The 16,611-nt window shown below is 45.1% G+C and overlaps 2 protein-coding genes across 2 annotated transcripts; both read right to left on the bottom strand.

Annotated features, from left to right (window-relative positions):
• Positions 1 to 6,944: 6,944 nt before the first annotated feature.
• LOC311362350 (caspase a-like) lies at positions 6,945 to 8,682 on the bottom strand (the record flags this gene model as incomplete). The annotated part of the gene is made up of 6 exons (XM_084482168.1): positions 6,945 to 7,052; positions 7,235 to 7,344; positions 7,480 to 7,665; positions 7,804 to 8,038; positions 8,125 to 8,298; positions 8,530 to 8,682. The coding sequence occupies 6 exons, from the start codon at positions 8,680 to 8,682 to the stop codon at positions 6,945 to 6,947; spliced, it is 966 nt and encodes a 321-aa protein (XP_084338294.1).
• Positions 8,683 to 10,479: 1,797 nt separating this feature from the next.
• LOC311362349 (protein C19orf12 homolog) lies at positions 10,480 to 15,086 on the bottom strand (the record flags this gene model as incomplete). Its single annotated transcript, XM_084482167.1, has 4 exons — positions 10,480 to 10,493; positions 10,898 to 10,990; positions 14,529 to 14,696; positions 14,930 to 15,086. The coding sequence occupies 4 exons, from the start codon at positions 15,084 to 15,086 to the stop codon at positions 10,480 to 10,482; spliced, it is 432 nt and encodes a 143-aa protein (XP_084338293.1).
• Between the last annotated feature and the right edge of the window lie 1,525 nt (positions 15,087 to 16,611).

Below are 16,611 nucleotides of genomic sequence, written 5' to 3'. Positions count from 1 at the left end.
TTGTGAATTAACCTGGGTGTTGCCCTTCAATGTAGAATAACCGGTAGCAAAGCTCAATATTAACATTAATGTCGATTAACAGGCGATACCAAAGGGTTTTAAGGCCTACCTGAAAGGAAAGAGCCTATTTTCCTGCTGATTTGAGACCTCTCGTGAACCCAGACGCACACGACAACACGGAAGTCCAAGTCAAGATGAAGTCAGTGCACCTGTACCTTTTCACAGTATTAGTCCCGCCCATTCGACACTCATCCAATGACGAGTTGCCTCGTGCGTGTTCAGGCAGGGCCATCACTAAAGGCGTGTTCATGGTCCTGGTGATAGCGAGACGGCTCGCCAGTGATGACGGTAACGCACGTTCCCGACAGCGATCGTTCATGTGCGCTGCGTTGGCAATCTAAAAGTTCTTCACAGCAGGGTTTTATTATCTGATAAAAAACTGTCAGAACTAAACAGAACTTAGTAGGATCAGTTTCAAGTTCGCATTCCTTTATTTCCTTGTAGCCTATCACCTACTATCGTTTTGCTTTTATTTATGAGAACCACATTGTATTGCCACTCATGGAAGGCTGCACATGCCCTTATGTAACGGATGCCAACTAGTCTGGGCTAGCTGGCGTTAGTATGTTTGTAAATCCTCACACCCCTAGCCTTAAGAACGCTTCTAGCCACTGAGTTAGAAGCCTGAGCTTTTAGCTCAGTGGTTAGAGCGTTCCACTCCCATGCCGGTAGTGTCGTAGTTCGAGAGGTGGCAGGTTCGAGACCCGAGAGCGGTCGAACTGCTCTCTGCTACACTTATTTACGGTGCGTTCTATTTGTCTCGCAGCTCGGGTGTGACGTCATATCCGTCTCGGAAAACGAGTGACCCCGGGTTTTTGCATTCTATTTGGCACACAACAAGACGAGTCTTTCTGCTCAAGAATCTGCATTGTTGTCATAGCAACGTGGAGCGTCTCTAGCCAATTTCAGCTGCACAAGCTACAAAATAGGCAGTATTTAACACATAATAAGACTGCCTATAGGTTAAGTTGACCAGATTTCTGAGACAAAATCCGGGGACATTTTGGGTTCTGCGGTCTAAAAACCTCCAAACATGTAGTGTTTTTGTCATAGAAAACTAAAACGGGGACACTGCCCTTACTCTGGCAGACAGGACTGTTGACGGGGGGTGACACGGGTTTGCGGTCGGACGGGATTGTTGACGGGGGGGGGGGGGGGGGGGGGCGAAATTGTTGATGGGGGGGTGGTCGGACGGAATTGTTAACGGGGGGGGCGGTACGGGTTTGCGGGCGAACGGGATTGTTGACGGGGGTGGGGGGGTCGGACGGAATTGTTGACGGGGGGGGGGGATTAGGATCTTTCAGTCACAGTCAAATCCGGGGACATTTCCAGGGACAGCAGTAGCCGGGGACAGGTCACTGAAAACGGGGACATCTGGTCACCCTACTATAGGTAACAGTATACAGTGCTATGTGTACGACTTCTTCATTTGGTTATAACAAAAACACAAGTGCTTAAAATAGTAGAAAACAACAATGTTTACTTACGTGTGATGCTCGGAGTAGCCATCTTTGATACTGAACTTTGTTTTGTTAAAGTGGCTAAGATTTTCATGGAAGGAGGGGGGACGTCACACACACTAAAAGTGTCACTTCCTCAGAGAAACCCTGATTTCCCTTTATGACATGCTTAGTTTTTTACAGATGAGATCACGAGTATCCAAAGATGTAAAAATCACTAAATGCCATAGCTGCTTCTCTGCTTTTACATCGGGAGGTCACATCGCAATGACCCCCTTCACTTTGGAAGCATAGGAGCATAGGGATGTAAATAGTATTAAAGGACTTTTGTATAGCCCAGTTATCGGTATATGTAGGACTTTACATTACCACAACTCACTCGGATCAAAACACAAAATCGTCAAATTTAGACAAGCATTTATTTGAAAATATCAATAAAAACATTATTTGTTTGAATAGTAAGCTTCTTGCCAAAACGAAAAAATAACTTCACACTGTGTATCTTTTTTACAATTCATTTGTTACCAGCATTCGTAGCGTTGATCAGCACAGAAATAGTCCACCAAAGACGTTGACGTCGCTTAGCAACTGAGTAAGCTGGGGTTGATAAGTTACCGGACTACTTGCGGAGAGATACGAAAGACGTGAATCGATTCAGAGGCAACAAATCCACTTTCCTTGACTTTACATCGAAAAATAATTGACCGCCGGAAGTCGGAAAGGCCCATGCAAGTGAACGGAGCATTGCAACGCATTGAGAAGAGCCGTGTACTAAATATAATAAATATAATATATTTATAACATATTCTACTTTTAAAATATTATTTTTTACAATGGAAGTCAATGGGAGGATGGCGGCGCCGTCCGCCCATTCTCTGACACTACTTCAGACTTTGTAAATTTGTACATTTTTAAACAACGTCAATATTTAACCCAGAAACACCATGGGCCTCTACGAATAGTCTTTTTTTGCGTAGGAAATTTCCTTTCCGAAGGAGATGACCGGGAAGTACTTGGAGGAAAGGTGGTTCGAATTCTGAAAATGCTTAGGAAAGGAGCCTCGATGCATCCTTTAAGACTCCTTTAGCATAGGTTACTCCTGACCAACCTTTACGAAAGGAAAATAGATATTGGTATCCCATAATCCTTTACGGCGGCAATATTTAAATAAACAGGCCACCGACGAAGTTTACAGACTCTACACGAAGACGCATGAGAGACGCGGTAAAGCAGAAGAAGAGAAGAGAAGAAAATACAATTTATAATTAAAGCTGCAAGCAGCATTTTACGGTGCCAAGCATAAGCCGACCAATAAACCATTAAGACCCTGACAGGCCATTAAAACCCTGACGCAGACCATGAAGACCCTGACAGACCTGACAGACTAACCCTAACCCTAACCTAACCATAACCATTAAGACCGTGACGCAGACCATAAAGACCCTGACAGACCTGACAGACTAACCCTAACCCTAACCTAACCATAACCCTAACCATTAAGACCGTGACGCAGACCATAAAGAGTTGACAATTAAGACTGACGCAGACCATAAAGAGTTGACAACGCTGGAATAGCCTCAGCTTGGATCTGGTGATGGGCGAACAAACTTTCATGACCGTACGTCAAAAAACCTAGGATCCTTAGGGAATTGGGTGTTTTTAACAACGCAAATCTATCCATATAAACTCATAGTTTCTTGAGGCATATTTGTTCATAGTTTCATGACTGTAAGTCAAAGCTGTTACGAGATATGCTTGTTCAAAATTTGCATTTTTGGACTGTTGCTATAGCGCCACCTTTGGGCCAATCAGTGTAATATTTGCTGTCTGTTAATCTTGAGTCAACCTGTACAGCTGTAGTAAGTTTCATAAAAAGCGTGCGAGCGGTTTAGGCTGTGTAAGTCAAGGTGGAATGTACAGGTACTTTCCTCGCCAGACCTTACAAAGAGCATAACTTACAGTCCCTCTGTCTCTCACACACACGCACGCACACCTCACAAGGCTGTTCCAGCCTAAAGTGATGAAAAGTAGCCCAATTGGGAGGGGAACAGACCAATCTTGCAACACTGGTTAGTGTTTTTGGGGAAAACTGATCCAAAATTTGATCAGGATGATCAGCGTATTCTGGAGTTTCTAACCGTATAGATTTGCATAGATGTTTCAATTAGTGATAGTTGTAAGACATTGGGTTGGAGAGTTTGAAGTTAGAGGTAGAGAACAAGCGAAAACATATCATTGTGGGCTAAATTGGCAATGGCTGGGGCAGAATGTTTCTCTGCTTACTAAGAGCAACCAACCTGTCCATCAGGAATCCTGAAGTAATACCTTTGGCTAATGAAATCATAGGTGGAATGTAAAGGTACTTCTTTGGAAGCTACCATCAACCGTCCCTTGGAACCATTTCCTTGCCACACCTTAAAAACAACATAACTGACAGTTATGGAATAGCCTCAGCTTAGATCTGGTGATAGGCTTTCATGACTGTAAGTCAAATGGCTGAGGAGTTATGAGTCTTTAAAGTTTTAAATTAATTGCTGCAGCACCCCCTATGGTCCTATATGGATGAACCATATGGATTTAGCCAGGTTAACCTTGACCTATGCTTCTTTAAGTACACCAAGTTTGTGTGATGATTGACTCAAGTTAACCCCGCCTTTAGTCACCTAATATTGAGAGTAGGATTTTCAGTTAATTGTTATAGCGCTCCCTATAGCCCGATATAGATACAATGATGATGATGATTGCTTTAACCTTGCTTTTTGGCATTGATCGATCAGACACGAGTTTACGGGTCGTGAGTTACGAGTTTGACTGCTGTTCCAGAGCACTTTCACTGGTAGAAGGTCGTGAAATCACGAGTTACGGGTTGCCTAAGTTTCATAAAAAGCGTGCGAGCGGTTTAGGCTGTGCAAGTCAAAAGTGGCGGAATAAATAACTAAAAATTACATAATAATAATAAATAATATAATATCGTTTTATTATAAATAATAATAAAACTAACAATTACAATAGGTTGCCTTCGCACTTTGTGCACAGGCTATGTAACATGATAAGTCTAAATCAAATGTTTCGGACAAGCAGGTCTGTTGTTCCCCAATGACGTCATTAGTCACGCGCGCACCGCTCCTGCCCAGGTAATATCGGGACAGTATGAGGTCACACGGCAGTAGGCCTCCACGCGTACGGACGCGCTACAGGTTCAAGTGAAAGAACAGCGCCCTCTTCTGGTCGGTTATAGTTTACTGTTTTACTATCGGTTACAGTTAACCGTCGGTTATAGTTTACTATTGGCTGTAGTTTTACTATCAGTTATAGTTAGCTATCTGTTATAGTTTTATTATCTGTTATAGTTTACTGTTTTACTGTCGGTTATAGTTAAGTCGGTTATAGTTTTACTATCGGTTATAGTTTTACAATCTGTTACAGTTTACCGTCGGTTATAGTTTTACTATCGTTTATAGCTTTACTATCTGTTAGTTTACCGTCGGTTATAGTTTAACTATCGGTTATAGTTTTACTATCTGTTACAGTTTACCGTCGGTTATAGTTTAACTATCGGTTATAGTTTCTACAACCAAACCTGGGCCCACCCATGAGGCTCTGGATGTGAACATGTCCTCCCTGAACGAAGCTCTCCTATTGGGCGTTGGAGAGTAGGGCCTCTGTAAACCTGCGTTCAGGGGTGCTGCTGGAGAAGCGACGGCATGCTCCCGTTCTATAACCCAGTAGTCTCCACCACATTGCCCATCTCCCATCTTGTTTTAAGAGTTGAAGCGCGATATAGCCTACTTTCCAGGAGACAATGACAATACACTACTGTTGGTCAGTATACGGAAATACCACCAAAGGCAGAGCTAAACGACTCACTAATTTTAAGTACCCCGCACTTCAACTTAACGTCAACTATTGAAGTATACCTTTGAAGTATATCTTTAACATACTTTGAATTGAGTAGAAAAAATATTACAGGAAAATAGAAAATAGAATACACATGTTGTATAGCACCTAAGCGAGAGCTTAAAAGTCCCCGAGAGGACTCCTAACTCACTAAGACCTATTCACAAAGAATCTGAAAATAGCTGCAGCGTGACCGAATGCTTTGGAGACAATGGAGGACTGCGAATTGATAAGGCGATATAGGCAAAACTTTGAGGGTATCAAACTTGTGGTTGAATTAGTGAATAACACTCCGATATTTAGCAACAGGGAAAATGCAACTTTGCAATGTCGACGATTTAGGAATAGGCTATCGCAACCATCAGTGATGGTTAAAACACACGGGGGCAATGTTACAAATATATTATTTAATATATAAATACAAAATAAATCACTTAAACCGTCATTATTTGTCTCATGTATGTATTAATAGTAGTTTAATACAACACTTTAATCATTATTTATTTCAAATAATAATAATAGGTAGGCTATAAATGGTTTGAAGTAGGCCTAAAAAATTATATATCTACTCTTACTTATGATTACTATCTAATCATTTATTGTAAGATGATTTATTTTATTAAGTTTATAATCAGCTCAGTAGCAATTGGTCCTGGGAGTCAGACCAGTTAACTGGTCCGACTCCCAGGACCAGCTTGCGTTTCACGTTCTTCGCCTTCATTCATCATGATTGATCATGACTTGAACGGGGCTGATACTTAAAAGTGTTTACTGGCGTAGCCACGGGTGTGTATGGATGTGCCTGGGACACCCAAGCGTGGTCCTGGCACACCTAAATATTCTCAGAATTAATTAATTAGGCTACAACGATTTATTTAAATTTAAAGTAAAATGTGACAGAGAGCGCGGTGAGAGGTGCGCGTCTCACTAGGACTATAGTGACCGGTCTAGGTCCAAGCATTCGCTACCACAGGAGCGGGGCTGTGAAGGAAACCCACCCTATTGGATTTTGCGATTATATCCATACATTTCATTCCCCCATGTACAGCGTGGAGCAGTGCCGTCGTATAGGGGGGAAAGGTTATGACAATTATAAGGGCCCACAGCCCGCTAGGGCCCACACACAGCCCCCAGTAGCCTCTATGACTAAATGATTATGCATACACTGAACTAATATTCATATGAATGAATCCGAATTAAAACAAAGCCACAAATCATACAATATTCAAATTTTAATAATTTCAATAATCCCCTTGGCCCCTTTGTAAAAAATGGTTTGGTCCACACCGCGGTTCGTTTTTCCCAGGGACGTGCACACTCAGGAGTTTTGAGGGGCAGGTGCCGAATTGTTGAGGGGGGGGGGGGGTGGTGTTGGATCGCGGACGAGCGCTATTGCGGGTGCAATTGTTGACGGGGGGGGGGGTTTGTTAGGAATCAAGGTTTCGGTTTGATTTCCCGACACCACATTACGTGACAGTGATGTAAAGTGTTCAAACCATTTCCCACCGGTCATCGTGGAGCCTGATTCTAATGACCGGGGAAGAGGTAAAAGTGTCTGGTTAAGGTGCATCGGTCTTTGACAGCCATCTGTTTTTTTGTGGGTGAAGGAGCTTCATCTTCAAAACGCTTCAGGACCTGTGGGATGGAGAGCACACGCAACCACTATAGGATGAAACAACTACATGGCTGTTGGTCGTGGTCGGCTTTATCTGGATGGACGGGAATGTGAGGCTGTCCATCAAACAACCAGATATCCGCATGAGAGAAGGACACTCACTCCGCACGCCAGCCTAACGAGAACGATCTGAGTGACTTGCCTTTCTGAAGAGTTCGTCGATGTGGTCCTCGTGTGCGTGGCGGTTGAAGATCTCCACAATGTATTGGATGAAAAAAGAACCTTTCTTCGCATCTCTATACGACACCGTATCTGCAGAATAGAGTGAAAAGATAATTAGAAGTTTTTGTTTTGTATCCTCAGCCTATTTATTTTTTTAAGTTGCATTCCAGGCTTCCATAACGAAGAGTAAACTTTATCTGCACAGACAAAAATGAATCAACTCACCGGCTGTGCAGGACAAAAACGAAACCAAGTCTTTTTCTTTGTGCACCCTGCGGAGAGCATCCTCCTCGATGTCTTTATCCACAGGGTCCGCCAGGTGAGGTGGGAGGGCCGCATCCATCTGCACTACCGGGGCCTGCCCTGGGGCGGACCCTGGCCCATCAATTAATATCACAGTCCCATCTTTAGCTGGAAGAGAATACAGTGAATGTAGTAGACCAGTAAGTCACTCGAGGTTTCGGGAATCATTTAAAACGTAATATGGTAAAACAGGTTTATGATTATGGCTAAGTTAAGTTCCAATCGAAGAAGGAACCCCAAGCACACCTCCTCTGCAGGCTTGGATGATGATGACTTTGGGTTTGTCTACCAGATTTCGACAATTATTTGAATCCAAGTGTTCGTAGATATTGTCAATGGGGAACTGGTCGGGCTCTGCAGCGCTGTGTTTGACACCTAAAAGGACTCCCTTCACCCCATGGGACGTGATGACCACAAAGACAGAGTCTGTCGTGGCCAGACGGGGGTCTTTAGAAAACTTTTCGACGACCTCGTCCATCTCCTGTGCAGAACATGAATCAGTCAACGAGACACTCATCGCAGGACCACAGATCACATGATATCTCATGTGTGTGAGGCCCAACGTACCGGTCCACTGAGGTCTCTGTGTCGCTCCACGTTGTATCCGAGTGAGAACAGCAGGTTGCTCATATCCTGCTCGTCTTTCTCAGCACCATCCCGTTTTTCCTCATGGACAAAGTGCACATTGGTGATCATCAGAGCCACACGCGTCCTGGTGGCTGGGGCCATGACGGCGTATATCTGACCACATCATTCAATATAATAAAGGAAACAGGTGCATGACATATTACTGATACAGTATGCATTATCTTATCTGATCGTTTCATACCTTGATAGTTCACATCAAATTATATGAGCCTACCAATCAGAACAACCCACCAGATAACCGTTACGCATGTTTATGGTTGGCTAAAACACATGAAGTCAATGTTAGAGGAATAACAGCCTTTAAAGGGCAGAGGAAGGACTAACGTTGTCTCTGTCCTTCAGCTTCTCTGTCTTGAACTGCTCAGAGCTGTGGATGAGTTCAGAGGTCCTGCCCTGCGTCTCTGTTGGGGAAACTTCCAGTAACTCGTACAATTGGTGCAGTGTTTTACTTAACAAATTTGATCCGAATAATTGCATGCAAGTCACCTTTATACAATGCTTTAACCTCCTGAGATCCAGCCAAAAGGCTTCCTGCTAGAATGTTAATGAAAGAAAAAACATCAAGCAGAGATTTATGAAATGTTTTATTTCTATATTTTATGTCTAATATCAAAGACATTTGAACTCACGTTACAGGGGAATATATATGTCTCACTCTCTCTCTCTCTCTCTCTCTCTCTCTCTCTCTCACTAAAACATATTTTCAACCTCACTTTGCACTACAGCACTCACCGCATTTTGGGCAGGAAATGCATTTTCTAGTTTCTATTTGCAATTGCTCCCATGGGGGTCCCAATCGTGTGTGGCTGCTTACTTTTAGCAATCCGCTGAGCCACCCAATAAGAAGCCTTCAGTGCTTTCTCTGAAGGTGTGGCCAGGTTCACCATTTGTGTTTTCTGGCGGGTGTATTCCTCGCTGTTGCGACTGAAAAATGATTTGGTTTTGTCCTTATATCTCGGGTGCATTGTAACAAGATGTGGCTTTAGCTCGGCTGGCTTCATGGCTTCGTTTGCTAGCACCTTGAGACACATCACGCATTCTGGTCTCCCGTCGCCGTTATCAATAAAACCAAACTCTGTATAACTGTCGTCATATTTCCTAAATGTAGCTGATTTAGGCTCAGCGTCAGTGGTCCGACTCAAATATTTATCCATGGTTGCAAGCGTGCCCTGACTGAAGTGTGACTTCATGTTTCACAATCATATCAGAGTTTCTATTGGCCCAAAGTTAATGTGGGTGGGAGTAATGGCCACTAGGCTTATCTTATTGGCACAAATTATTTATTCAATTGTATCAAACAAATGCCTTACACATGAAAAGACATCAAATACAATTGAGGATAAAACACAATAAGGTCCAGAAAAAAACAAAACTCCTGGCTTACAGAATGCATCAATATGTTCTGCAGAACAGAGACCTAACATTTCAGGCCCGACAGTCCCTCCGTCCGACGGCCTGACGGCCCTCCACGTCAAGTCTGATCTCCACACATGATCACAAATGCATTACAAACATGTGGGCCAATTTAGAGTTTCACCCTCTTTGGCTCAGCCTCCATCTCTTGCCTCATTTCTTCTTGACTCTTTCTACGTTGTAGCCCTCTCTTGGATGGGCGCACACAATTTATTTTATGTACTTCATCCAAGTCCATCAAGTTAGCTTTCAAATTTGCCCTGTTTTTCACCTTCAAAACCTGTCTGTTCTGCCCCTCACTTGAGGAAATAGAATGTTGTGGGTCATTCGCATTCTGATTGCATTTAGTAATTCGATTTGGTTAATTTAATTTTTTCTAATGCCCGTTTGTCTAAACGGCCGTGACATGATTTCTATATCTCGCACATATATTCCAAGTGTGGAATAAAAAAATTGATTCGGGATGGAACATGGATCAAATCATAATCTTGATTTGTGATTTTGTCTGGAAAAAGGTATTTGAGATCTCCCAAAAACTGCTTGATTTGCGATATCACATTTGAACCAGTTTGAGACATAATAACTGGTGGGATTATCGGCCTAATCTTTACCAGGTCAAGAATAATTTGAACAAATGGATTGTTCTTCATAGTGACCAATACATGTGGTAATACTGTAAGCAGAATATGTGTTTGCCCAGGAGACGGGTGGAGGTTAATATCCCATGATGACATCGTATCGCTTATCTCTGGGCAGGAGTAAGGGAAATCATGGATACTAGCTTTGAATTTGTCAACGTCAATTTGTGCTGACAAAACAAGCTGTTCTAGCGCACACTTGATTACTAACGGGGCAATGCCCTCAAGAAAGATATCCTGAAGTGATGACCGTTCGAGAGTAGAAGCAGGGGATTCCATTGGTTGGAACTTTATTTTGATTCCATGTCTTTTTTTAATAAGAAACTTCATCATGGCCTCATCTATTTTATTGAATTTTTGGATTTGTTTGTCTAATGTATATTTTCCAGAAATATCCCAACTAAAAGACTTCGATTTCATAACTTTATATACAAAATTCCTTTTGTCAGACATAAATCTCTCCTCTTCAAGTGATTTTTTCATATATACTAAAGCAGTAAAGCTTCTTTGATGGATAGGGTCTGACTTGCCTCTCCGGTGAGTCTCTCCTCTCCGGTCTGACTCTCCTCTCCGGTCTGCATCAAGTGGAGGGTACAAGGTGCTTAGAGTGGGATGGGTTAAATGAGACAGTGCGTGGATACCTTGGGCCCTGGCCTGGCGTGGCTCTTCTGGCTCAGAGTCCAACGAGGCCCAGTCCAGGTCTGCTTTGAGCATGGGGAAGGTTTCCTGAACAGCTGGGTTTTTCAGCACCAGGGAGATAAACTTCTGACAGGAAGCCTCTCCTTTTTGCAGCAGCAGATGCAATATGGCCACCGTCTCATCTGGCTAACACACACACACACACACACACACACACAAACCCTTAAATGACCAGCCTGGTACAAAGTGTATCAATATATATAAACTCATAGCACACATATCCACACTGAGGGAGGAAGTGAGCGAAGGGCAGACAGAAAACATGAAGGAGAGAAGGGGGGAGGGGGAGAGAGAGGGAGACAGAGTGAGGGGAGGGAGGAATTAAGAGTAGTACCTTTTTGTTGTATTCTGGCATGGTTATGAGGCCGTTCTGGAAACAGTGATTCCAAACATAGTTTGCATCATGCAGAATTTCAGACAACTTCATCAGATTTCTTTTGATAAAATCATAATGGACTTTTTGCGTATTCATCTTCTTCTTAGGAGACAGCAGGCGTTTCTGGAAGATGAGAAGCAGCACACACACACACACACACACACACACACACACACACACACACACACACACACACACACACACACACACACACACACACACACACACACACACACACACACACACACACACACACACACACACACACACATAATGATCACATGACGCTGTCCAGTATAGCAGAAGACTTCTTTCAGGTGACAATACGACCGTTCAGATAATAACACTAAATGTACTCAATAATAAAACACAACCTGTACTCAGGGCCGGATTATCCATAAGGGCACTTGGGCCCGTCCCCAGGGGCCCCAACCATTGACAACCAGTGGGGGGGGGGGGGGGCACCACATGAAACAACCTTTAAAAAATAAAATAATCAGAATTTTTTATATTATTCACTTGAAAATGTTTTGGACACTCGGGTGAAGAGAGGGGCGGAACTGTCAACCGACCACCATCTGGTGGTGAGTTGGATCAGGGAATGGGGGAAGAGTCTGGACAGACCTGGTAAGCCCAAACGGGTAGTGCAGGTGAATTGGGAACGTCTGGAGGAGGCTCCCGTCCTAGAGATCTTCAACTCACACCTCCGGCGGAGCTTTTCTAGCATCCCTGTGGAGGTTGGGGGCATTGAGCCAGAGTGGGCGGTGTTCAAAGCCTCCATTGCTGAAGCTGCGGTGGTGAGCTGTGGCCTCAGGGTCTTAGGTTCCTCAAGGGGCAGTAACCCTCGGACACCGTGGTGGACACCGGTGGTCAGGGAAGCCGTCCGACTGAAGAAGGAGGCCTTCCGGGGTATGTTATCCCGGAGGACTCCGGACGCAGTTGCAGGGTACCGGCGGGCTCGAAGGGCTGCAGCCGCTGCCGTGTCGGAGGCTAAGCAGCGGGTGTGGGAGAAGTTCGGAGAGGACATGGAGAAGGACTTTCGGTCAGCACCAAAGTGTTTCTGGAAGACCATCCGACACCTCAGAAGGGGGAAACGGGGAAACATCCAAGCTGTGTACAGTAAGGGTGGGACTCTGTTGACCTCGACTGAGGAGGTAGTCGAACGTTGGAAGGAACACTTTGAGGAACTCCTGAATCCGACTAACACGTCCTCTATGATGGAGGCAGAGCTCGAGGTTGATGGTGGTTCATCGTCAATTTCCCTGGTGGAAGTCACTGAGGTAGTTAAACATCTCCGCAGTGGCAAAGCCCCAGGGATTGATGATATCCAGCCAGAAATGCTAAAAGCTCTGGGTGTTGAGGGGCTGTCTTGGCTGACACGCCTATTCAACATTGCGTGGGAGTCGGGTACAGTGCCAAAGGAGTGGCAAACCGGGGTGGTGGTTCCCCTGTTCAAAAAGGGGGACCGGAGAGTGTGTGCCAATTACCGGGGTATCACACTTCTCAGCCTCCCTGGGAAAGTCTACTCTAAGGTGCTGGAAAGGAGGGTTCGGCCGATTGTCGAACCTCAGATTGAAGAGGAACAATGCGGTTTCCGCCCTGGACGTGGAACTACGGATCAGCTCTTCACTCTCGCAAGGATCCTGGAGGGGGCCTGGGAGTATGCCCATCCGGTCTACATGTGTTTTGTGGATTTGGAGAAGGCATATGACCGGGTCCCCCGGGAGAAACTGTGGGAGGTGCTGCGGGAGTACGGGGTAAGGGGTTCACTCCTCAGGGCCATCCAATCTCTGTACTCCCAAAGCGAGAGCTGTGTCCGCGTTCTTGGCAGCCAGTCAGTTCCGTTCCCGGTGGGTGTTGGCCTCCGCCAGGGCTGCGCCTTGTCACCAATCCTGTTTGTGATATTCATGGACAGGATATCGAGGCGTAGTCGTGGTGGGGAGGGGTACCCTCACTCGCTTGTTCGCGAGTGAGGGTACGATGGAGCGTGAGATTGGCCGGAGAATCGGAGCAGCGGGGGCGGTATTGCGTTCGCTTTACCACACTGTTGTGACGAAAAGAGAGCTGAGCCGCAAGGCAAAGCTCTCGATCTACCGGTCGATCTTCGTTCCTACCCTCACCTATGGTCATGAGGGGTGGGTGATGACCGAAAGGACGAGATCGCGGATACAAGCGGCCGAGATGAGTTTTCTCAGGAGGGTGGCTGGCTTCTCCCTTAGGGATAGGGTGGGAAGTTCAGTCATCCGGGAGGAACTTGGATTAGAGCCGCTGCTCCTTTGCTTAGAAAGGAGTCAGTTGAGGTGGTTCGGGCATCTGGTAAGGATGCCCACTGGACGCCTCCCTTGGGAGGTGTTCCAGGCACGACCAGTGGGGAGGAGACCCCGGGGAAGACCCAGGTGGAGAGATTATATCTCAACACTGGCCTGGGAACGCCTTGGGATCCCCCCGTCAGAGCTGGTCAATGTGGCCCGGGAAAGGGAAGTCTGGGGCCCCCTGCTTGAGCTGCTGCCCCCGCGACCCGACCCCGGATAAGCGGACGACGATGAGGATGAGGACTTGAAAATGTTGAAAGACCATACATTACTCGTTTATGAATATTCATTTCACAAAAATAATAAATAATATATAATATAATAATAATAACTCCGCCTGCCCCCCCTGTAAAATGGGTCTGTAAAATGCCAATCAAATCAAATCCATTTATTAAGCACATTTCGACTTGTCGGAAATGTGCGACAGCGCCCCCTGGGGTCACACGGCTCTTCTCATTGGGCTCAGCTTACTAATACGAGCGGCCTCTTTCGGTTCAGAGCGGCTTGTTTATGACTTTGCGCATTAATGTTTCTCTACAAAATGCGTTGATATGGGATATCCTAAAAGGCTTAATGTGAACAGCGGCAAAGAAATATTTAAATTTGACTAAAAATGTAAGGAATTCCCACATCTACATCTACGGCCCCCAACCAATGGCGCGTTCATGTCGTTGGGAATTATGGGGGAAACATTTCACGACGTCAAAGAGTTCTCCTGAACCTAACACGTTTTACACATGTTCATTTTAAATATATCGCGTTATTAAGATTATTATTGTGATGATTTTTTACGAGACAGATTTTTTTGGTGCCCCCCCCAGACACTTGGTGCCCTACGCGCAGTGCGTGTTCTGCGTGTGCGGAGCGCCGGTGCGGTGGTGTTGCCCCTCACCGAAGCGATGACCTGCTCCACATCAGTCCAGTCCAGGCTGCTCAGAACGACGGAGGCACAGAGCCTCATCTGCTGACCGGGAGGCAGTTCCATCAGGACCTGAGGCAGGGGCCGGAACTCCCCCATGGTCGCCCATCCCAGCAGGCCCCCCACAGCAGCACCTGCGGCCAGGAATTGTTTTCATTTATTCTGCTTGAGATTAAAATATCACATTATATAATGTAGGAAAGCAGCATTTAAAAAGGTTCAGTACATGATGATAGTACATACATGTTAACACACAATGCATCCTTAATCCTAGAGGTCATATCAGAGAGTCATTTCAGGTAGGCATCAGAGCAATGCCGTCTCATTGAATGGTGTTAATGTGTTGTGGTTTTATGAGACGACTCACCGACGGGAATTCCCCGTTGCCCGCCAAGCAGCCCTCCGAGTAAGGCACCCACTCCAGCCATCACAACTCCTTTGATAGACTGCTGAAGTGTATTATTAATGTTCTGCCGAGCCAAGAAATGACAGCAGAGACGCATGACGTCTTCCGTTCGTGGCATCCTGCATTGGAGTTTTGGGGAGGTAAAATAAGACAACAAACGTTTTAACTATACAGAACATTGATTAATGTATCGAGTGCCCTGTACTGCCTATTGGGATATTTGCATTGCAGTGAATGAATCACTTCTGATCAAGGATCATTGTTTTGTCCGATTAATATATAGTGACTTTATAAATCATTCAGAACAAACAAGTACAACTGCCTTTATCCTATTTCACAGTCACTTTAAGATACCTTTACCCTTAAATGTTCTTTCACCAGTTGTGAAATGTTGAAAGACCATACATTACTCGTTTATGAATATAAATTTCACAAAAATAATAAATAATATAATATAATAATAACAACTCCGCCTGCCCCCCCCCCCCCCCCCCCCCCCACTATCAATTTTCTGGAACCATCTGAAGTCTCTCAATCAGGTGACGATCAAGCATTTGAAAGTGACGTAATTCTGGTTCAGTGGGCAGTGCCCCAATGCAAATCTAATGAACACGTAGTGCAGCATCGACATTCAGTGCGTAATGGCGGACCATACTACCTTGAGTTAGAATGAATTTCCTGGTTTTAAGTACCTCCCTGTGCCTAGACAGGCCGGGCTTTCCCTAACGATCTAATCACCGAACATACATAACATTAGTTTGCTGTTTTTTGCACTTGCTGGCAGTAACAAAGAAAACCTTGTGATCTGCCTTCTATGAGCACACTGAGAATGGCCGCACATGCTGCCACACGTGGCACCAGCACGCGGCCCTGCACTAGCCTAGCTGCTAGCCTAGCTGCACGTGGCACCCGCACGCGGCCCTGCACTAGCACTTGACAGCATTATGAATTAACCTGGAGTATCCGGTAGCAAAGCTCACTATTAACATTAATGTAGATTAACTGGTTGCTCAGCTCACTACACTCTACTGTCTACAGTCCACTCTGGACTGTAGACTGCTGTTTGATCTACCTGAAAGGAAAGAGGAAATCTTCCTCCTGATTATAAACTCCGGATAAATGCAAATGCACGCGACAATATTGAAGTTAAACTCGAGAGTCAGCGCACCTGTAACTTTTCAACGTAGCGCCGATTAGTCCCGTCCAGCGTGGTACACTATGCTGTGTGTGATGCGTGTGATGTGTGTGAAGCTGCGCGCGACGTAGGGGAGGTCCTACATGGGCTCCTACGTGGCGCGCAGCATCGACGTGTCTACACTACAGGTAGCCGCCTACTATTTTCATTCACGTTTGAAAATGTGACCCTTGTGTCGAAAATAGGACGACCTCCACATTCAGATTGAAAAGTTAAATCCAGTCTATGGTTAAATAATTTTACATAATGTAAAACTGTTTGAGAAACATGGAAATACTGCCGCTTGCTGGTATCAAGGTATCCTGGGTAGTAATTCTTGATACTCCCTTAGCTGCAAGGGAAGTACCGAGCTGGCTTGCTCTCAAGGGATGATTTTAAGGGAAAAAAGGCACTACCTCTTGCTCCCCAAGTATTGGAACACACCTAACCCACATCGCAATGACCCCCT

Source organism: Micromesistius poutassou, assembly GCF_964030765.1.
Source record: "Micromesistius poutassou genome assembly, chromosome: 17".
Lineage (NCBI taxonomy): Eukaryota > Metazoa > Chordata > Actinopteri > Gadiformes > Gadidae > Micromesistius > Micromesistius poutassou.
This window is presented reverse-complemented; position numbering and strand designations above follow the sequence as displayed.